The following is a 24,120-nucleotide window of genomic DNA, read 5'->3' as shown; positions in this document are numbered from 1 at the left end:
GCATCGTGTGGCATGGTAGTTGGTAGTTGGTACTGAAGCGATGCACGTGTTCGGGACGGTCCGGGGGCCGGGCGAGCGGACAGATGCCATTGTTTACACATACACACGCGCGGCGCCCCCAGCAGGCCACACACCTGGCGAGGATCTATACTCTATAGGAGGCCATCGACTGTCGAAGCTCGCGCGCTTATTGTATAGCGCCTAGTGCCTACTGAATACAACTGCCGCCGTCGTGAAGCCGCAAATGACAGTATACCGCTAGTCTAGGTTTGTATTGCACGTAAATCATGAATCATGATTCCCGATGCACGATGTCATCGCGAGGAGGCGCGCCGCATGTCGCCCGTGATTGATGGGCCTTCGCCGAGACTCATCGGAGCCACGTGCGCGGCGGCGGCTGCAGCTGCGCCGGGTATTTATAACGCCCGTTCGTCCCGGCCCAGGAGCGATCGAATGCGCTTGTCGATCGCCGCTCCGCATTAAAATTTCGAGCGGCACTCTAACAATACAAAACGCCGAATTGCGATCGCGGAACCGAATTACGTAGTCGAAGTGTGTGCCAAAATCGATGGGGCGGGCGGCGGGGCCGGGGCGCGCGGGCCCCGTAGTCATCGGCGGACGTGCCCGGTTCGATCCGTACCGGGGACGATTTCTACTCCACGCCGCCGGGGAGAGACTTTGGACGAGACCACGAAAGCCGTCGCCTTTCCCGGGCCGAACTCCCAGCTCCGTATCCGTTGTTTTACAACGTTTCGCTATTATCAGCTGATAGTGTCGTCGATCATCAGTCAGTTGCACGCGGGGCGCGATCGATGCGAATAACATTAATCGCGGCGGGGCCGATGTACTGTGTTGTGCCGGTGGGCGGGGGGCGAGGGGCTGTACACGCGGGATTATCGCGGGCCAACTGCTGCACCGCTACCTGCTACCGCCAGGTGACAGAACCTCGACCCGCCGTCGCCGCCGCCTTCGCTCTTTGTAGGTCAATTGAAATTACACCCTTTGAGCTACTTATACTGTCGCAGACGGATTTTTTGGTTGAATCCTCGCGAAGTTTAAAGTTATTAGCTCAGAAAATAACCTTAAAACCTGAATTAAATAAAAGTAAAGCTCTGTATACCATGGAGGACAGCACAGCCCCTCTCTACTGCCAAAAATATGTTTCTACATGCCTTCAATTAGGGAATGCAAATCTCGCAAGATTGGGGCTCAAGCGAGATCCCGCGAGTTTGTGAATAATGATACTGCGAGATCTCACCAATTTCGAGATCTCGCGAGATTAGTGCAGTTTGGTGGGTTTTTTAGGGTTCCGTACCCAAAGGGTGAAAACGGGACCCTATTCATGAGACTTCGATGTCTGTCTGTCCGTATGTCTGTCTCCAGGCTGTATCTCAAGAACCGCTATAGTTAGAGTTCTAAAATTTTCACAGATTGTGCATATCTGTTGCCGAGCTATAACAACAAATACTAAAAACAAAATAAAATTAATATTTAAATATGTCCCATACAACAAACGTGATTTTTTGGCCTTTTTGCTCGATATCAATAATGGCAACAGGTAGGCACTTGATATTTTTACAAAGGCCTTAATTATATGTCTACTTCAATATTTAAGAATAATAATAAAATAAAAAATTAAGGGGGCCTCCCATACAAAAACACAATTTTTCGCCTATTTTTCCTCTATAATGGTACGCAACCCTTCGTGCGCGAGTCCGACTCGCACTTGGCCGATTATTTTCAAATAAGCACAATATTTGAATAAATCTATTACGGCGTTTTTAAAAGCTTTTATTTAACTTGCTCTGTATGTTTGTAAGTATGTATGTTCGGGTAAAATTTTGGAACTCAATTTTGAAGTAGATATATTTAACTGATTGAGCTGAAATTTTGCATGTACTTTTAGTTTGGATGACAATGCACGATATTGTATTTGACATCACTCTAAATCCAATATGACCGACCATCCAGGATGGCGAAATAGTTATTTTCTATGCAGTCCTACAATATGGATATTAAATGAATGGGCTTTTTGAGAGTAACTCGAAAACGAATATGGCGGCTCATCCAAGATAGAAGAATAGTTATTTTTAATGCACTTCTGCAATATGGGTATCAAATGAAAGGGTTCATTGAGAGTAACTCGAAAACGAATGTAATGTCATTCTACATCCAATATGGCGGCTCATTCAAGATACGGGATTAGTTATTTTTAATGCATTTCTGCAATATGGTTATCAAATGAAAGGGCTCATTGAGAGCTCGGAAACGAATGTAATGTCATTCTACATCCAATATGGCGGCTCATCCAAGATAGGGGAATAGTTATTTTTATAGCACTTTTGCAATATGGGTATCAATTAAAAGGGCTCATTAAGAGTAAATTGAAAAGTCATAGTGTCGTATCGTGTCATGTCGTGCCGTGCCGTTTCGTGCCATGGCGTGCCCTGCCGTGCCGTACCGTGTCGTGCCGTATCGTGCCGTGTCGTGTCGTGTCTTGTCGTCGTGTCGTGTCGTCGTGTCGTCGTGTCGTCGTGTCGTGTCGTGTCGTGACGTGTAGTGTCGTCGTGTCGTGTCGTGACGAGACGTGACGTGACGTGACGTGTCCTGTCGTGTCGGGTCATGTCGTGTCGGGTCATGTCGTGTCGGGTCGGGTCAGGTCGGGTCGTTTCGGGTCGGGTCGTGTCGTATCGTGTCGTGTCGTGTTCAAAAGTGAAATTTAATTTTTAGTCGTGTAGAAATAAACGGAATATTTCAACTCACTAAATATAGACAATATGGTTTTTTTACTGATCAAAATCGAGTACGATTTCTTAAGGACTTAAGTTTATCATATTTTAACAAGTTCTTGAAACAAAACAAATTGCAATCAAGTAGACTAAGAAATCTAGCCAGAGATACCTAACTAAAAAACAAAAAATAAATTATAAGCAAAAAACTTTTTGAATCTTATTGCGATGCGTATACGCTTGGTCTTTGGTTGTGTGCAAGGTCATCGTTTTGGATTGAGATTAATCCCCGCCTTAAGTCTCGCGACAAGCTTTTATTATCATGCAAATTGTATAATATACTAGCTGTTTCCCGCGACTTCTTCCGCGTGGACTTCAGTTTATAGCGCGCGATGTCAACAAAATTGGTGTCAAAAGCTTTTATTAAAAAACCCTGGTACCCCTTAAATCAAAACAGCTGTGCAGTGTGCACATAATATTTCATTTTTTTAAATAAAACTTTATATTTTATGCAAAATTTTTTAAAGCTTATTTAGCCCCCCAATTACACAACTTTACCCATAAACTATTTATCATTGATAGGTTTAAGGTTACGTCACTATATATAATATAAGGTACTGACTTATTAAATAACGTAAAAAAGAAATAACAATCGAAAAAAATCGAAACTCGAATGTACGATGATACCACCTCTTATAGAAAGATGTTGGGCAAGCGTTAGCGCGATGTAAGAGACACACGGCGCCATGTAGTATGAATTTTTGGAACTAATTTAATTTGAACAAATTTTCGTATTTTCACCCCCTTACAACCCTTTTTTCCAGTAAAAAAAGTAGCCTATGTCCTTTCTCAGGCTTTAGACTATCTTTGTACAAAATTTCATTATAATCGGTTCGGTAGTTTTGGCGTGAAAGCGAGGCAGACAGACAGACAGACAGAGATACTTTCGCATTTATAATATTAGTATAGACTAGTATAGATTGAGGTTATAACTTAATAGTTAGAATTTTTAAAGAGAAGTTTATTTTCATATTTTTAAAGCTTTTAAATAAAAGCTATTTTTCAAAAAGTTTTTTGTTTATAATTTATATTATCTTACAACTAAAAACAATTTAAACGAAAACTAATGCTCTAAAACTAAACTAACATATTAATTAATTATTAATCAATTAATAGTACCTGGATGATATATAATAGATAATGTATATATTAATACGCAAGCGAAAAACTTTTTTATCTGGGGGCACGGCCGTGCCCCAGCCAAGCTTTTTAGCAAAGGCACGGCCGTACCATGCTTTTCTCGAAGCGGTTCGAGGCTAATTCACACCCCCTTTATCTTCGATGTTAACAAAGCTAGTGGTTTAGAATTTCGGTCACTAGGAGCAAGTATTAATCTATTTCGATAAATAGATTAATAGTTACAGATGATCAAAGTTACTACATTTTGTCACTCATTGACTGACAGATCATCAAAATTCTAAGATACTTCTAGCAGACTTAGAACCTTGAAATTTGGCAACAAGGTAGGTCGTTATCCACAATGAAAGGAAATATTATGAAACTGGCCAAGTGCGAGTCGGACTGGCGTACATAGGGTTTCGTACCGTAAGTTTGTATGGGAGCCCCCCTTAAATCACAAGTTTATGTACTTTTTATTACTTATTATTAAGTAGCACATAATTATTTGCGATTTTAAAAAAATGAATCATATTATGATTCATATCATGATTCTTCAAAGCGACCATTTTAGCCCCGCGGAACCCTAAAAATTATCCGTCCTTCAATCAAACGATTACTGTGCCTTTCCCAAAGTGGGCGATAACGCCCCCTTGTAGGAGCTGAAGGTCTATAGGGGGGCGGTGTGGAATCCAGAAAAAAATGGGGGCGTTGTGTAGAGGCTTGGGGGATGGTTTGTTTCATCTGGATGCATTTTAAATTGAAACAATGGGGGCGCTAAACATGTTTTTACTCAAAGTGGGCAGTAGACAAAATAAGTTTGGGAACCCCTGGTCATTACACGATCATTACCCCTGTCCGATCCGATCAGTCTGGAATCCAGACTCTGGGGCCGTACCACGAAACCGTTTTGAGACTCAAACAATCGTACGAAATTGCTGCGTCCTACTCTAACAAACGTGAAATGACGTTGTTAGAGCAGGACGCGGGATTCTCGTTCAATTGTTTGAGTCTCAAAATTGTTTCGTAGTAGGGCTACAGGATCGGACTGATGGACTGAACTGATGCAAGGCCGTGTAACCTATGTATTAGAACGTAATGAAATCATTAGTTATGACCTTCAGCGCCAGAGCTAACTTTACAGCGAAAGCGGCCGGCCATCGCGGAATTGCTCGTAAAATATTCAATAAAAACCTCGTAAATCTGAGTTTAGGTCGCTCCCCCGTCTCCCCCGCCCCGCCGGCCGGACCGGAGCCCGACTTTACGGGCCCATAAAGTGCAGCGCCCCAGTACTGTACGGTGTACCTACCTATCAATACTTGAACGAGTGCAAGCGCCCGAGCCCCGACCCCGAGCCGGACAATTTGTCACCATTGTTTTTGATACGATTGTATTCCGCCAGCAGCGGAAAGACAATTTTCATCGGACATCAACAAACAACATCACGTGACACATCGGACGTCGTATTGCCCGTGCACAATAATTTTAACTAGAGATCGCCCAATAGTCGAAATTCGACCTTACTTGCAACGACATCGACATTAGGACTACTAAGTACCTATTTGTAATTAAAAAAATATTGACTTCAATTATTCGTAGACTTCATCATAGTTTTTTTCAATTCTTGTCTCTGGGACTCAGCTGATCTCAGACTGGCCGTTTAAGCATTGTAGCAAATAAAAAAACAATAATCCATTTTCAATTTGTCAACTTGTCAACAGCTTCAACCATAAATAAAAGAGTATAATTCGTATGTATAGGCTTGTCACTCAAAAATCTGTCATCTTTTTAGTAGTAGTGTCGTAGTGAGTATAACGTTTTATTTGTTAAAAATATAGGTATATGATAAAAGAATAATTTTCAAATAATATTGGCTCGATGCACTCCTTCACCATATAAACTATAACTGTGCAAAATTTCATGCACCTACGTTTCCCCATTTTTCGTCAAAAGGGATACAAAGTTTTTCTCTTCCGTATTAATAATTTTAATATCGTTTGGAAAAACTAGAGCGGGCAATCGACAATGTTTACATCCTACTTCCTATCTTACTAATATTATATAGGCGAAAGTTTGGATGGATGTACGAATGTGTGGATGTGTGGATGTATGGATGTTTGTTACTGTTTCACGCAAAAACTACTAAACGGATTTTAATGAAACTTTACAATAATATAGCTTATACATCAGAATAACGCATAGGCTACAATTTTAACCGACTTTCAAAATGGGGGAGGTGTTATGTTCGTTTTCTTATGTTCAACGATTACTCCGCCGTTTGTAAACCGATTTTCAAAATGTTTCTTTTGGTATATAGGGTATCATGCAATTTAGTATTATATTCACAAAAGTGGTGATCTGATGAAGGATCCATAAGTAATCGAGGGAACTCCTCAAATTTTATAGGGAAACGTGTGGTGACTTCGGTTCCGTGAGAAGTATTCTAAGTATATGCTACCAACAAGTAAGATTTTGCACCGAGGTATACCTGGTATACCTTGGTTCGGAAGGTGCTGAGAGAACTCCTGATTCTTTATAGATACAAGTTTGGGAGTTTCGGCGTTGTTTTAAGAACAAGAAGCATTTGCTACTATGCAAATTACATTAATCATCAACATCATCATCATCATCACAACCATATTGTTTATTGTTTATTGGTTTATTTACTCAAACAAAACAAATTTACATTACAAAATAACATGGATTACAAATATTATGGTTTAATATTATTACAATTATTACAATAAGACATCGGTAGCTACAAAAGTAAGACTTCAAAATTATGAAGATTGAGTACAGAAATAGTTGAGGTTTAGCCGAATTCGGAAAAAGGCACTATTGGATAGGAAAAATTATTTAATACTTTTTAGTTCATATTATAAGGATGTTATTATTGTTTTTACCTTGGAAGTCGGTTTTAATGTTTTGTTAAAAATAATAATTTCACTCTTTTTAGTAACCTACTAACCATCCGTATCCGTGGCTAAAGCTAAGTAGTTAAGTAAGACACACTCAGCCTTGAGATGCCTTAAAAATACTTCATAAACATCAGAAAACAGATGATCTTATCTGAAGATTACGAAAATCTCAAATGCGAATTTCTTCTAAACGGAGAGTTTACTGGCGGTGGAAACGGTAAGTAGGAATTTTTCTCACCCAAAACAATCCTCCTTAACCCATGCCACCAACATTTAATTGACGTAGGTTCCTAAACCTTAGCCAAATTTTTCTAAGTATTTTCGCCATACTAACAAGGGTCACATTTCGGCCTGTCATTCGACAGGGGTTGATTTTTGAGAAAAGTTTATCAGACCTTTTTTGCTTCCCTTGGCGCCCCCTGTCGATTGGTATAATAAGCAGGGGTGGTTATAGGGGGTTGTATTTTTGTCGTCAAAATTTTTCTAAGTATTTTCGCCATACTAACGAGGTTCGTATATCGGCCTGTATCTGGCCGGGGGTTGATTTTTGAGAAAAGTTTATTTGAGCTTTCTTACTCCCCTTGGCGCCCCCTATCGATTGGTGTATTCAAAAGGGGTGGTTATAAGAGGTTGAATTTTTTCGTCCTTTTAAGTATTTTCTCCGTTAGTACGAGGGTCACATTTCAGCGTGTCTTTCGACAGGGGTTTTTTTTTTTATGAAATAAGGGGGCAAACGAGCAAACGGGTGTCCTGATGGAAAGCAACTTCCGTCGCCCATGGACACTCGCAGCATCAGAAGAGCTGCAAGTGCGTTGCCGGCCTTTTAAGGGGGAATAGGTTAATATAGTAAGGAAGGGAAGGGAATAGGGGAGGGTAGAGAGGGGAATAGGGTAGGGGATTGGGCCTCCGGTAAACTCACTCACTCGACGAAACACAGCGCAAGTGCTGTTTCACGCCGGTTTTCTGTTGATTTTTGAGAAAAGTTTATCTGAGCTTTTTTGATCCCCTTGGCGCCCCCTATCGATTGGTATATTCAAAAAGGGTGGTTATAAGAGGTTAACATTTTGACGAAAAAATTTTCTTAAGTCTTTTTTCCATAGTGCCCCGTTTCCTTCAGTCCAACCCAAATGTATGCCTTACGCTCTGGAGTAAAGTTTGAATTTGTTACTTATGTTCAATTTTGTGGTACTTGAAATATTATGTATTTGGAAATAACAATAAGTATATTTTTTTGTATTAAAATCGCTTTGAAATGCCAAATAAATAAGGACATAACGTGATGAATGATTATATTTTATGGTGTTGTTTGTATATTGTATCCATATACAACCATGTGAGTTGTGACATTGGTGACCCTGACATGGTAGTGATGATGATGATGATGAATGTAATTTGCATAGTAGCATATGCTTTCAGTTCTTAAAACAACGCCTAAACCCCCAAACTTGTATCTATAAAGAATCCGGAGTTCTCTTAGTATCTTCGGAACCATAGTATACCTTGGTGCAAAATCTTGCGTTTTTGTAGCATATGCTTAGGATGCTTCTCATAAAACCAAAATCACCAAAGGTTTCCATATAAATTTTGAGGAGTTCCCTCGATTACACATGGATCCCATCGTCAGATCACCACTTTTGTGAAAATGGGACCAAATTGGAGTGAAACCTAATATAACAAAACAAAAATTTTGAAAATCGGTTCACAAACGTGAACCGATTTTCAAAATTTGAAATCGGTAGTGGTCGAACATAAAAAAAAAATATCCACAGCCGAATATATAACCTCCTCGTTTTTTGGTAGTCGGTGAAAAATATTGTACGGTTTCCGTAAAATTCCTTATTTACGCGGGCAAAACCGCGCAGGACATCTATACTAATATTATAAATACGAAAGTATCTCTGTCTGTCTGTCTGTCTGTCTCGCTTTCACGCCAAAACTACCGAACCGATTGTAATGAAATTTTGTATATAGATAGTCTAAAGCCTGAAAAAGGACATAGGCTACTTTTTACTGGAAAAAAGCGTTGTAAGGGGGTGAAAATGCGTAAATTTGTTCAAATAAAGTTAGTTCTAAAAATTCATAATAGATGGCGCCATGCGTCTCCTACATCGCGCTAACGCTTACCCAAAAATATTTCTATAAGAGGTGGTATTATCTTACATTTAATTTTCGATTGTTATTTCTTTTTTACGTTATTTAATAAATCAGTACTTTATTTATGCAGTAACGTAACCTTAAACCTATCAATGATAGTTTATGGGTAAAGTTGTGTAATTGGAGGGCTAAATAAGCTAAAAAGTTTGGCATAAAATATAAAGTTTAATTTAAAAATTGAAATATTATGTGCACACTGCACAGCTGTTTTGATTTAAAGCCTAAGTACCAGGGTTTTTTTCATAAAAGTTATTGACACCAATTTTGTTGACATCGCGCGCTATAAACTGAAGTCCACGCGGACGAAGTCGCGGGCAACAGCTAGTCTAGTATATTATAAAAGTGGTTCACGACCGATGACATGATAGCGAAGATCATAGCATTCTCCGCTTCGCGCGCTTAGGTGTAGCCTCGTACTAAGCCATTGTCACAATAACAAAATACGAGTACCTAATAACAATACGTTTTGTTTTAATACTTCAGTCATCACACGCCGCTACCGCATTGTTCTCGCTGGGTAAAACGTCGCGTCGGGAGCTCTCAGGCCGACTGTAAACAAACTGCCCTTTGTTCTGCCTCGTCTGACTCTCTCGTAGATTATGCGGTCACCTTCAACCCCTTCGACCCCCCAACGGTGCCGTTACATTAAACGTTACCGGAACCGAGCTCGGCCAAATGCCCAAAGAAACCAACCAGCGCTGGTCGAGTATTCATAGGAGCGCTGAGGTTATACATAACTGATGATCCGCGCGGCTTCGTCCGCGTATTTTAGAAATCTATACAGGTTGGTCCAATTAGGTCCAATTATTAAAAAAATGAAGTACTTATTGTGTGCACACTGCACAGCTGTATTGATTTAAGGGGTACCAGGGTTTTTTTATAAAAGCTTTTGACGCCAATTTTGTTGACATCGCGCGCTATAAACTGAAGTCCACGCGGACGAAGTCGCGGGCAACAGCTAGTAGTTTATATGGTGAAGGAGTTCATCGAGCTAATATTATTTTGAGATTATGCTTTTATCATACATTTTTTTAACAGGTAAAAAATAACACACACTACAACACACACACTAGGAAAAATGACAGATTTTTGAGTGACAAGCCTATACATACGAATTATACTCTTTATTTATGGTTGAAGTCTGTTGACAACAAGTTGACAAATTGAAAATGGATTATAGTTTTTTTTATTAAATCTTAGATACTATTAGACAATGCTTACACGACCAGTCTGAGATCAGCTGAGTCCCAGAGACAAGAGTTGAAAAAAAAAAAGATAAAGTGAATATTTTGTCTTAATGTCGTTGAAACTAAGGTCGAATTTCGACCATTGGGCGATGTCTAGTATCAAAAAAACCGTACATTTCAATAGTACCTATAGCTCTTATAGTTTCGGAGAAAATGTGGCTGTGACATACGGACGGACAGACAGACAGACAGACATGACAAATCTATAAGGGTTCCGATTTTTTGCGATTTGGCTACCGAACCCTAAAAACTGACTAAAACGCGGAAAATATTATTATACTTTTTAAATCGTTTTCGTTTCGTAAGCACTCCGCTCGGTAGTCCGTCGGTCTCAGATGACGGGCGCGGGGCGGCAGTCAAGCGCCACGGTGTGAGGTGTCGCGCTGCTGCAGTTCAGTGGCCGCGCGACGTCGGTCGCCGTCCGCCGACGACTCCGTAGCTCGAGGGACGAGAACTTCTCGTGTTATACTATTGTATTTTGTTCTCATTATAAGTTTTTGTCGATCATAACCGGTACCCGCTAGTTGCAGATAGTGGCTACCGGCGTTACCGCTTCGTTATGTTTTTTGTGCCGTTTTGTTTGTCGAGCGGGTGCATGCTCGCACGGCGGGGCTTATATCTCGCCGGGATCTCGAGTCTCGACGTATGCTCGACCTTTATGCGGGCTCCTCACTCGCGGCGCGAATTGCGGCCGCGATTCACGGATGCTACGCGTCGTAAACACGACGCGAACAAATACCGCCCTCTAAACTCGCGCTCTTCGTATTTACTGTCGCGCATTTGAGTAAAATGGATGTTGAAGTCACTGTTGCTGCTGCTCTGACGTTGTGTGTAACAGCTAATAAAAGCGAGTGTGGATGATGTTCGCGTTCGCGCTTCGCGAGCCCTTTGTCACGGGCCAAAAAACCGACACCGGACGAGGAAAGCCGCGAAGCGAGAACGCGAATCCGCGAAACCCTTCACACTCGCGGTTCGGGGCCTTCGCGGGCTTTCGCGCCGCGAATGTGGAGCCCGCTTTAGAAGAAGACTGGTAGCTAACCGCGCGAGTCGATATTAGGTACTCGCAGTCGCTGCGAACTTCGACCCGACGGAGGCCATCGCCCATCGTACGACACCTCCTATGAATGAGGTTTGAATAAATCACTCGAGATAATTGAGTCGTCGCAGCCCGCGAGGCCGCGTTCTCGCGAGCCTCGCCCCGCTCACGTATGCATGAGTGATGAGACCCGCCGGCCTCCACCCGGCCGGGGAGCGGGGCGCCACCCGAATCTTTCCTCTAATGCATTTTGCACGCTTTGCATAGTTTCAATAATATTATATTGACCGGTCGCAGGCGGCGGGGAGGTGCGGGCGCTGGCGCTGGCGGCGGAGCCGGCGGACGCGGTGGCGGCGGCGGGCGAGCGCGTCCTGCTGGCGTGCGCCGCGGCGGCGCCCGCGCGCCTGGCGTGGCGGTTCAGCGCTGCGGCCGCTCCCACGCGCGACCACGCTCTGCCCGCCACGGATGCGGCGCGCCTGCAGCTGGCCAACGGATCGCTGGTCATAGACAGCATGTCGGCGGCGCTGGCCGGTCACTATCAGTGCGTCGCGACAGTCGACGGCGTCGGCACCCTTCTCTCTCGCGTCGCTACGCTCTTCCTAGCAGGTGCGACATACGTCATTAGTGAATTTCAAAACTTGAAATTGAAATATTATTATATGAGTAGTGAGTACGTTTTCGTCCAAAAGCGTGGTTACAGATTACCCAGCCCCCCGGGGTCGGCCCATCTGAATAGATGCAGCCGCTCCCGAGGGGCCGGGCTTCGGTCGCACTGACCGCGCGGTATCGTGTCGGCAGAGGTGCCGGAGGTGGCGGACGCGGCGGAGGGCGCGCGCGTGGTGGTGGGCGTGGAGGGCGCGGCGGCGCTGCTGCCGTGCCGCCTGCGCACGCCGCCGCGCCTGGCCGTGCGCGTGCTGCCGGCGCCGCACCGGGACACTCGCGTGTACGGCGCCGTGCGCCCGCCCTCGCCGCCGCCGCTGCTCCGCGTGAACGTGACGTGGCTGAAGAACGGGTCGCCGGTGGCGGTGGACGGTGGGCGCGTGGCGCTGCTGCCGTCGGGTGCGCTGGAGCTGGAGCCGGTACGCGCGCACGATGCCGCCGCCTACCGCTGCCGCGTGACGCTGCCGGCGGACCCAGCGCGCGCGTCGCTCGGGCCCGAGCTCCACCTGCGCGTGGACGCGGCGCCGGCGCAGGAGACGCCGCCGCGCTTCGTGGCCACGCCGCAGCCGGTCACCGTGGTGGAGGGGGCCTCTGCCACCTTCGACTGTGCCGCCGTCGGCAACCCCAAGCCGGAGATGGTGTGGCTCAACAACGGAGTCGCTATCGACCTCAAGTAACTTTTTGTATCTTCGCTTGGCCCCGCCGGATTATCGGCCCTCCTCTAGTAATTATTATATTATACTGATATTTATGACTGATATTTAGCAATGAATGCTCAAAAGAGGAGTGCGGGTAGAACGGCCGAAAGTATTATTTAAAATAATTTCGCGAGCGAATCGAGTTCGCACAATATACCAACGAAATAAGAAGTAACGATCTGTACTCGTCTGTCCAGCGACCTGGACTCACGGTTCTACCTGGTGGGGTCGGGGTCTCTGCGCGTGCAGTCGGCGCGCGCGCTGGACGCCGGCGCCTACACCTGCCGCGCCACCAACCGCCTCGACTCCGCCGACCACTCCACGCACCTCGCCGTCATGGTACGTGTTGGCCCCCGCCGCCCCGCCCGCCCCACCCGCGCCCCACCCGCGCCCCACTAACGTACGCCCACCGCCCCCCGCAGACGGCGCCGCGCGTGTACGTGCGCGACAGCGAGGTGCGCGCGCGCGCCCGTGGCGACGTGACGCTGCGGTGCGACGCGCGCGGGCGGCCGCAGCCGCACGTCGCGTGGCTGAAGGACGGCGAGCCGCTGACGCCGAACAGCCACGACATCACGCTGGTGGACGGCGCATCGCTGCGCATTCAGGGCTTGCTGGACGTGGACGCGGGCGTGTTCCAGTGCACCGCCACCTCGCCCGCCGGCAACGCCGCCGCCGCGCTGCGCCTGCTCGTCGCGCCGCCCGCGCCCGCCGGTAACGCGACCTCCTTGCGCGCCCACCTTTTATGTTTCACGCTTATTTATCATTCCATTTTTGTGTGAATCGTCGCACGGTCTTCGCCGGTCGGTCCGCCACACCTCATAAATCAATACTTTTCCCCCAAAGGGTAAAAACGGGACCCTATTACTAAGAGCGCGAAAAAAAAACTTACTAGGAACGAGACTTCGAGTCCGACTAGCACTTGGCTGATATTTTACGATAATTATTTACTTTAATAACTTTATTTTGGTTGCTACTTTATTTTTGTATCGTTCCGTAGAGACAGTCGCTAGCGATAGCGTAGAGCCAGGCGAGCCGGCCGAGGAAGGGTCGTGGCTGGGCGAGACGTCGTCGGCGTACACGGCCGCGCCGCGCGACGACTACGACGACACACTAACCGATAACGACGACTATTTCTTTCACGCTGCCGAAGACTGGGAGGGGCTACCGGAGAACGCGAGCGTGGTCGCGCCGCCGCGGAACTTTAGGGCGGTCATCGTCAAACACAGGCGAGTAGCTCGGCGTGCTCGCCGGCAGGGGGCTGGGGGTAGAAGGGGAGCACTCGCGCAGTGACGGACGATGACCGGGGGCTTGTGTCGGCAGGTTCGTGACGCTGAGCTGGGAGGAGCCGGCGCGCGGCGCGGAGGAGGTGACGGGCTACGTCGTGCTGTACCGGGTCAAGGGGAGCGAGCGGTGAGATACACAACACGATTGGTTGCACGATGCATTGGGATTGTTTTCCTCTATGTTATATCTATAGTAGTGTGTGGCGTCTACTATGTTTGAGCTAACTTTTTTTATAGGTTCACAAAACCAGCCAAACAAAAAAAATATATATATAGTTTGTGCGTTATAAGATGATATGGGTGACAGTTTTCATATTCCTTGCTACGGGTTTTTTTTACAAGAAAACAAAAAATATCAAAATGTAATAAATTATACATGGGGCACACTGAAAGTTTTGCACTTCTAGCTAATCGGAACTATTTGAGTTTTGAATGTTATATTTTTTTAAACCTTGCAACCTTCCTAGCAACATAAAAAAAAAATTGGCGGGAAATCATTTGTCAATTGTTTTTTATCACGCATCAAAGTTCCACGTACGCAACGAAATTGGAATCAGGTCGAAAAGATTTTAGAGCGATGATTTTTTATGATTTTAAAAGTTCTCTCTCTCCGCAAGACTGTGCTGCTCGTCTTCAAAATGCTTTTGGGAAGAAAGTTTTTTTTTTATGAAATAAGGGGGCAAACGAGCAAACGGGTCACCTGATGGAAAGCAACTTCCGTCGCCCATGGACACTCGCAGCATCAAAAGAGCTGCAAGTGCGTTGCCGGCCTTTTAAGAGGGAATAGGGTAATAGGGGATGGTAGGGAAGGGAAGGCAAGGGAATAGTTGAGGGTAGGGAAGGGAATAGGGTAGGGGTTAGGGGATTGTGCCTCCGGTAAACTCGCTCACTCGGCGAAACACAGCGCAAGCGCTGTTTCACGCCGGTTTTCTGTGAGAACGTGGTATTTATCCGGTCGAGCCGGCCCATTCGTGCCGAAGCATGGCTTTCCCACGTTTCAAAAGTACCTTGTTTGAGCACCGTGAGGAGATGGTATACTGAATTTGAGAGAGGTCGAGTTTCTTTACATGACGAATTTCGTGAAGGGCGGCCTTCGACTGCCGTCAACGAAATTAATGTGGCTACTGTTGAGCGGTTAATTGAAGAAAACCCGCAGATTACCTATAAGACAATTTGAGGACTATTGGGGATTGGTATGAGCCAAATTAAAAAAAAATAACACGAAGAATTGTGAGTTCGGAGACTTTGTTGTCGTTGGATCCCTCATGAACTGACAGCGGAGCAGAAGCGGGCTCACGTGGAATGGTGCTCACAGATGCTACTGAAGCACGCCCACGGACATTCTAATGCTGTTTATGACATTGTGACAGGAGACGAAACGTGGATTTGTTGTTTTGAACCCGAAAAAGAACAGAAATCTTGTGAGTGGGTGTTTGAAAATGAGAACAAGCCAACAAAAGTGAGGCAGGCGAGAAACGTTGGTAAGAAAATGATCGCGTTTTTTTTCTGACCTACGGATCCCATCTGTACAATTCCACTTGGAGATCAAAAGAGTGTTAATGCTGAATGGTATACTACCAATTGTTTACCCAGGATATTAGAAAAGATTCGCGAAAGACGACCAAAAAGCCGCATTCTCCTACATCACGACAACGTCTCTTCACACACGGCCAACAAAACAAAGTCATTTTTAGGTTCTGAAAAATCACAACTCGTCACCCATCCTGCACATAGCCCCGACCTAGCACCCTGTGATTTCTGTATTTTTCCCAAAATTAAAGATTTAATGAGAGGTTTCACTTTTACCAACTCCGAAGAGGCAGTGATAGCGTTCAATCAGCACGTAGAAAACATGCCTTCAGATCTGTGGTCCTCCTATTTTAAAAAATGGTTTGATCGCATAAAAAATGTTTAGAATGTAAAGGAGAGTATTTTGAAAATCAATAAACATAATATTTTGGTTATAACACGTCGTTTTTTTAAGTTACGCAAAACTTTCAGTGTGACCTACGTATTCCATCTACAAAAACAAATGTATGAATAAAAATGAAATGTTGCTAAATGCTAACTTATTAATATAAAATTATAAATATTAACTGTGAAATAGGAGTATAAAATTATTGTTATTTGAAAAATGTCAAATGCATGAAACGGAACTTATGTCAATAGAGATTGACTCTGAAATCTCAGTACGAAATCGATAATTTCGATTGCAATTCCTTTACGAAGTGATTCGATATTTTTAAATTATCGTTTAATTTTTGTTAGGTAACTTCCCTACTATTGTCAATTATAATGTGTCACGCATATCATCATAAAACGCACAAACTATAGCCACCAATTACAGATCTGTATTGGGATAGTGATATCTATTTATTTTTATTTATTACTTTATAATAATACTAAAACAACAGAAAAATCAGAATCTGTGTAGCGAATCGTCGATATTATATTGGTGTGTGTTCGCGACAGGGAGCGGGTCGCGCGCGGCGGGCTGCGCCACGAACTGAACGTGGGCTCGCTGCAGCCCAACACCACTTACGAGCTCAGCGCGCGGACACTCTCGCGCTCCGCCGCCTCGCCGCCCACCGACGTAAGTATCTGCCGCCCGCGCGCACGTGCGTGCACGCGAGCGCGCTCTCACCGCGTGTGTCTGCGCAGACGGTGGAGGTGCACACGCCGGAGGAGGAGGCGGCGTGGGGCCCGCCGGCCGACGTACGCGTCGAGCCCGCCGGCCCTCACGAGCTGCGCGTCACGTGGTCGCCGCCCGCCTCCGCCCCCGCCCCTGCCGCCGCCGCCGCCCTACCTGCCGCACCGACGAAGTACGCCGTGTACTACACTGAGGTTGATTTTTAATACGGAACCTTACTCGTGTCGCGAACGTAGCGCGTCCTGTCATGGGAAAGATTTTTGCCCTCGTTCTCGATTGCAGGTGGAGAGTAACAGGGAGCAAAGTATATTCGTGGAGCAATCGCCCGCGACGATCACCGGTCTCCGCGCCGCCGCGCAGTACGTCGTCCGAGTGGCGGCCGTCGGTGGCGTGCCGTCCGCCGAGCGCAACGCGCGTACGCAGGCCGACGCGCCCGCCGCGCCTCCCGGCAACGTCACCGCCACGCCCACCGGCGACACGGTGGGTACCGCCCCGAGCTTTTTTTGCGTTTTTAGTTTTGCTGTTTTTAACCTGTAGTTTGACGTGGGAGAGCCATGCTTCGGCACGAAAGGGCCGGCTCGACCGATGAAATACCACGGGCTCACAGAAAACCGGCGTGAAACAGCGCTTGCGCTGTGTTTCGCCGAGTGAGTGAGTTTACCGGAGGCCCAATCCCCTTCCCTACCCTCCCCTATTACCCTATTCCCTCTTAAAAGGCCGGCAACGCACCTGCAGCTCTTCTGATGCTGCGAGTGTTCATGGGCGATGGAAGTTGCTTTCCATCAGGTGACCCGTTTGCTCGTTTGCCCCCTTATTTCATAAAAAAAGACATGAACATTATATAATAATAGATATTACTAGCTGTCCCAAGCAAACTTTGCTTTGCCATAATATAAATCAAGTATTTCGCCCATATTATTTTATTGAAGTGACTAAATAAGTATGTTTCCATGGCAACCCCATCATAGTGATGGATGATGTCGCCCGTCACACAAACAATGGTCGCCGTCAGTCTCGAGTTGTAATAATTTTTTTTTATTTTTTTTATTTTACTTTATTTAGGAAACAAACAGTTTTTTTTTAAATTAGCTTAATATAATACAATTTTTACTTAAAAACTAATAGTTCCATAAAATTTTTACTAATTTAATTTTACAGAAATATATGCTTTTATAATTTATACACAATTACTTATTTTTTAACAGGTTTTGTAATTTTGACTTATAAATAGGCTGGCTAATATTGAATATATCAAGGTCTTTAAATTCTTCATTGTAAGTCTTAACGCTACGTTTTAGAAAACAGTTACTAGTATAAACTGATTTATATAAAGGAACGGAAAATATATTTTGTGAACGAGAACCAGGTCTTGGTACTTTAAAATCGATGCATTCCAAAATGTGTGAGGCGTCAATGTGGTTATTTATTATTTTAAAAAGGTAAATTTGGTCAAACATTTTCCTGCGGTTTACGAGACTCGTTAGTGAATGTCGACTGAGTGAGGTCTCATAAGAAATATATTCATGATTTCCAACGAATTCTAAGGACTTAATAAATTTCTTCTGAACCCTCTCAATGCGGGCGATATGACAAGCGTAATACGGACTCCAAACTATGCAAGCAAAGTCTAATATCGATCGAACAAAGCTGAAGTATAAGATTTTTAACGTGTGGAGCTGTTTAAAAGGTTTCGAAATTCTTAATATAAATCCAAGTTGACGAAATGCTCTATTGACAATATGGTCGATGTGAAAATTAAATGACAATTTGGAATCCATGATTATACCAAGGTCACGAATAAATTTAGTATTATTTATTCAACAAATGCACTGATCAATATAAAAACCGGCCAAGTGCGAGTCGGACTCGCGCACCGAGGGTTCCGTACAAACCTGCAAGGTTTACAAAGTTCGTTCATTACGACAATCGAGTCATAACTATGGTATTTTTATTGCAAAATGAAATTCATAACATTACAATGGGGAAAGATGGAGGAGCATAAATTTAAGACAAAGATCTCTTTATCGTTTAAGTAATAGCTCTACGCGTTCATGAGGAAAAAAGTAATAAGTTTATATTTATTAAAAAATATATATTTTGTAATGTAACTAAAAATTTAAGGTTTTCGGAATTTTTCCTTTATGTGTGCTATAAAACGTTGCTTCATGCCAAATTTCAAGATTCTAGGTCGACTGGAAGTACCCTTTTGATTCCCTTGCGAGTACTTGCGAGTTTCAAAATATGCAGCTTAAATTGCTGTTTCTTTTGATTGCGTTGACATAGAAGTTTGATTTTGTTACAGCTTAAAGGTATTATAGACCTGAGTATTTGGTATGAATTTCAATTTAATACCTCTACGCGTTTATGAGGAAATGGGTAGTAAGTTTAAAATTATTAAAAAAAAATATATTATGTGATGTAACTAAAAATTTATGGTTTTCGTAATTTTTCCTTTATCTATGCTATAAGACGTTGCTTCGTACCAAATTTCAAGATTCTGAGTTCACGGGAAGCACCCTGTAGGTTTTGATTCCCTTGCAAGTGTCGAAAATTTGCGGCATAAACGGCTGTATCTTTTGATTGCGTTGGCTTAGAAGTTTGATTTTTTCACAGCTTCAAGGGACAGTAGACCTGAGTAATTGATATAAATTTCAGCTTCATACCTCCACGCGTTCCTGAGAAAAAGGGTCTTGACAGACGGACGGACGGACAGACGGACAACAAAGTGATCCTATAAGGGTTCCGTTTTTTCCTTTTGAGGTACGGAACCCTAAAAAGTACCCAGTAGCCGATTCTCAGACCCACTGAACATGCATATGAAATTTGGTAAAAATCAGCAAAGCCGTTTCGGAGGAGTACGGTAACTAACATTGTGACACGAGAATTTTATATATAAGATGATCACGGTTAAATAATTGAATTAATCATTTTTATAACACAATTTTTGATTTTTGTATTTCTGATAGTAAAATCTAAATTTAGATAGATAAAACTTCCGTATTGTGAGGTCGGGTTGCGTGTGCGCAGTCGCTGCTGGTCCGGTGGGAGGCGCCACCGGCGAAGTCGCTGCGCGGGGCGCTGACCGGGTACAAGGTGCGGTACCGCGCCGCGCCGCCGTCCCGCCGCCGCGCCGGCTCGCTCACCACGCCGGCCGACGTGCGCCGCGCCGAGATCCGCGACCTGGAGCCCGCCGCCACCTACCAGGTGAGCGCTACCCTCCCCACCGCCCCTCCCCGCTACGCCCGCGCCCCGCTAACGTCCGCGTTTCGTGCAGATCCGCGTGTGCGCCATCAACGCCAACGGCTCCGGCCCGTTCAGCGAGTGGGTGACAGCCGCGACGCAGGCCCGTCGTCGCGCCGAGGCCGCCGTGCCCGACGCGCCGCCGCCGCTCACTAGTGAGTCACCTGCCACAGTCATTTACTTCCGATTTATAAAGATAGGTTATAACATCGAATTGGATATAATAAATCAATTTATTTATTTTTATTTATTTATTTATTTTGGTAACAAACAGTCTTTAACAAATATTTATAAACGTTTTAACTACAACTAGACCTATATAAATATATAAATGTATCCTAGAACCTACACATCATGAACCAAATATTACCTCATTTAATTCTCTTATTAATTGTCTTAAATTATTTGAAAAAAATATCAACAGAATTTAGATTACTATTGTAGTAGGAACATGATCGCCTGAAGAATCAATATTTAATTAGAAATGTTTCTGCTGTTGTTTTTTTGTCTACTTGTTTATAAATTACAATTAGATATATTTAAAATACATGTGCACTAAAAGTATCTACTACAGCGCGCGCAGGGCGCGACTGGATCTCGGTGTGGTGGGGCGAGGGCGGGGGCGGGGCGCTGGTGCGGGGCTACGCGCTGGGCTGGGGGCTGGGCGTGCCGGACGAGCACGCGCGCGACCTGCCCGCGCACGCGCACTCCTACGTCATCCGCGGCCTCGCCTCCAACGCCGAGTACGTTATATCGCTCCGGGCCAGCAACGCGCTGGGATTGGGCCCGGCTGTGTACGCCACGGTGCGCACGCGCGCGCCGCCCGACCTGGCCGACCCCGACGACGACGGGCCCGACGAGCCCGACGACCCCGAGGACCCCGACGACGACCCCGACGACGACGACACGCCGCCGCTCATCCCGCCCGTCGGCCTCAAGGTGGGGTGTCCGCGCCCGTTTTACTACTTTTAGATTGACTTCATCGATCGACGAATTTTAGGTTTAAGTTTTGTTACAAACAAAAGGATCAAGTCTCATTAAAAATTAAATTAAGAAATTAAAAAAAAAAACCGCCAAAACAACTTTAAAAAATAATGAATTCATATTTACTGCCTTTAAGTTCAAATAATTCCTAACTTGTGTAAAGTAATATTTTAGTCCATAATTGTTGTCACGGTGTGTCGGGGGACCGCCAAGTAAACTACAACCTACAACCGCCTAGTCGCTGGTTACCTATCTCGATTCAGATCGCTGTGAATATCCTTAAACTTGTTATGTGAAATCAAACATCTAAATTAGCGGTCCCCTGACACACCTTGACAACAATTATGGACTAAAATATTACTTTACACAAGTTAGGAATTATTTGAACTTAAAGGCAGTAAATATTATTTCATTATTTTTTAAAGTTGTTTTGGCGGGGGTGTTTTTAAATTTCTTAATTTAATTTTATTTCATACTTTTTAAACATGTGTTGGTTATAGTGCAAAATAATTCCCATCAACAGAATCATATTCTCATGATTACCATCTATCAATGTCCTTTTCGATGATGCCGTTAATATGAGCCCAAACATGAAACCTCCACTTTGGGTTCATACGAAGCTCGGTTCCTATAGAATCCAGGTGATGCTGCAGCAGCAGCATGTAAATATTTACTGTTTATACTTTATCTACTTCTTACTGGTTGTCGCAATTAAAATGAGCCCAAACACGAAACCTCTGCTCTAAGTTGGCGAGGAATTGGATATCCTATTGATTACCAGGTGATGCTGCAGCACCAGGTCAACTTTCCATTATTATGTGTATACGTATATTGTATATTCACAAATGTCACGAACTAGAATGAAATATAAAACCCATCAAACGACTACAAGTTGCTAACGGCCTTTCATGAACCAGATAAACCCTGATTGTCCAGCACTGAGCAGGCTGATGATGATGAATTATAGCTAAGAACACTCTCGATCATGTCAGCTTTCAAACAAAAAAAAACTAGATCAAAATCGGTCCACCCGTTTGGATGCTACGATGCCACGGACAGATTCACACACAGACAAACAGACAGACACGTCAAACTTATAACACCCCTCTTTTTTGTCGGGGGTTAATTAAAATCACAAAATGTAAAATTAAATTAAGAAATTTAAAAAAACCCCCGCCAAACAACAAAAAAGTAATGAAATAATATTTACTGCCTTTAAGTTCAAATAATTCCTAACTTGTGTAAAGTAATATTTTAGTCCATAATTGTTGCCACGGTGTGTCGGGGGACCGCCAAGTAAACTACAACCTACAACCGCCAAGTCGCTAATTATCTCCATTTGGTTCGCTGTGAACTGATCCTTAAACTATGTTATATTGTGAAATCTCAAATCAAACATCTAAATTAGCGGTCCCCCGACACACCTTGACAACAATTATGGACTAAAATACCATACACAAGTTAGGAATTATTTGAACTTAAAGGCAGTAAATATTATTTCATTACTTTTTAAAGTTGTTTGGCGGGGGTTTTTTTAAATTTCTTAATTTAATTTTAATTCATACTTTTTAAACTTGTGTTAGTTATAGTGCAGAATAATTCCTATGAACATAATCATATTCTCATGATTATCATCTATCAATGTCCTTTTTGTTGAGGCCGTTAATATGAGCCCAAACATGAAACCTCCACTTTGGGTTCATATGAAGCTTGGTTCCTATAGAAATCAGGTGACGCTGCAGCAGCAGCATGTAAATATTTACTGTATATCTACTTCTTACTGGTTGTCGCAATTAAAATGAGCCCAAACACGAAACCTCTGCTCTAAGTTGGCGAGGAGTTGGATATCCTATTGATTACCAGGTGATGCTGCAGCACCAGGTCAACTTTCCATTAATATGTGTATACGTATATTGTATATTAACAAATGCCACGAACTAGAATGAAATATAAAACCCATCAAACGAATACAAGTTGCTAACGGCCTTTCATGAACCAGATAAACCCTGATTGTCCAGCACTGAGCAGGCTGATGATGATGAATTATAGCTAAGAACACTCTCGATCATGTCACCTTTCAAACAAAAAAAACTAGATCAAAATCGGTCCATCCGTTTGGATGCTACGATGCCACGGACAGATACACACACAGACAAACAGACAGACAGACACGTCAAACTTATAACACCCCTCTTTTTTGTCGGGGGTTCAAAATATAGTAAGTATAAATTATAAGCAAAAAACTTTTTGAAAAAAAAAAAGCTTTTATTTAAAAAGAAGAAAATAAATTTCCCCTTAAAAATTCTAACTATTAAGTTACTAGCTGTTGCCCGCGACTTCGTCCGCGTGGACTTCAGTTTATAGCGCGTGATGTCAACAAAATTGGTGTCAAAAGCTTTTATAAAAAAACCCTGGTACCCCTTAAATCAATACAGCTGTGCAGTGTGCAAACAATAAGTACTTCATTTTTGTATGTTAAACTTTATATATTATGCCAAATTTTAAAGCTTATTTAGCCCCCCAATTACACAACTTTACCCATAAACTATTTATCATTGATAGGTTTAGCCCCAATTTCACCAACGTCTGTTAGTGTTAACAGCTTGTTAAAATATCCTGTCTTCTCTTTCATTCATATGAAAAACAAAACAGCTAACGTGATACTAATTCGAGCATTAACTTTAACAGTCGTTGGTGAAATTTGGTCTTAAGGTTACGTCACTGACTGCACAGATAAAGTACTGAGTTATTTAATACCGTAGAATAGATATAACAATCGAAAAAAATCGAGACTTAAATGTAAGATGATACCACCTCTTATAGAAAGACTTTTGAGCAAGCGTCAGCGCGATGTAGAAGACGCACGGCGCCATCTATTATGAATTTTTTGAACAAATTTACGACCCTTACAACCCTTTTTTCCAGTAAAAAAGTAGCCTATGTCCTTTCACAGGCTTTAGACTATCAGTATACAAAATTTCATTACAATCGGTTCGGTAGTTTTGGCGTTTGGCGTGAAAGCGAGACTGACAGACAGACAGACAGAGATACTTTCGCATTCATAATATTAGTACAGATTATGTGCACACTGCACAGCTGTTTTTGGGTATTTTGATTAATTAAGGGCCGCGCTACACCGGAATGGCAGCGGCGAGGCGAGCACTTTCAGCGCTGCCATTCCGGTGTAGCGCGGCCCTAAGAGGGGTACCACTTACCAGGGTTTTAAAAAGTTTTTAAATTTGACACAAATTTTGTTGACACCGCGCGCTATAAACTAAAGTCCACGCGGACGAAGTCGCGGGCAACAGCTAGTTATGAATAAAAACAATAATATATAATAAAGTA

General features: G+C 43.8%; 1 protein-coding gene across 1 annotated transcript in view; it reads left to right on the top strand.

Moving 5' to 3' along the window:
• LOC121736790 (neogenin) overlaps positions 1–24,120 on the top strand; it is a 128,591-nt gene that overhangs the window by 75,567 nt on the left and 28,904 nt on the right. The window contains exons 2-13 of the mRNA XM_042128181.1: positions 11,558–11,866; positions 12,059–12,593; positions 12,816–12,957; positions 13,041–13,329; positions 13,616–13,844; positions 13,939–14,028; positions 16,374–16,494; positions 16,563–16,745; positions 16,834–17,031; positions 19,579–19,755; positions 19,826–19,946; positions 20,366–20,730. Coding sequence (XP_041984115.1) covers positions 11,558–11,866; positions 12,059–12,593; positions 12,816–12,957; positions 13,041–13,329; positions 13,616–13,844; positions 13,939–14,028; positions 16,374–16,494; positions 16,563–16,745; positions 16,834–17,031; positions 19,579–19,755; positions 19,826–19,946; positions 20,366–20,730 — 2,759 coding nt within the window. The remainder of the gene's footprint in view (positions 1–11,557; positions 11,867–12,058; positions 12,594–12,815; positions 12,958–13,040; positions 13,330–13,615; positions 13,845–13,938; positions 14,029–16,373; positions 16,495–16,562; positions 16,746–16,833; positions 17,032–19,578; positions 19,756–19,825; positions 19,947–20,365; positions 20,731–24,120) is intronic.

Source organism: Aricia agestis, chromosome 2, assembly GCF_905147365.1.
Source record: "Aricia agestis chromosome 2, ilAriAges1.1, whole genome shotgun sequence".
NCBI classification, from domain to species: domain Eukaryota; kingdom Metazoa; phylum Arthropoda; class Insecta; order Lepidoptera; family Lycaenidae; genus Aricia; species Aricia agestis.
The sequence above is the reverse complement of the archived record's forward strand: the minus strand, read 5'-3'. Positions and strand labels throughout refer to the sequence as shown.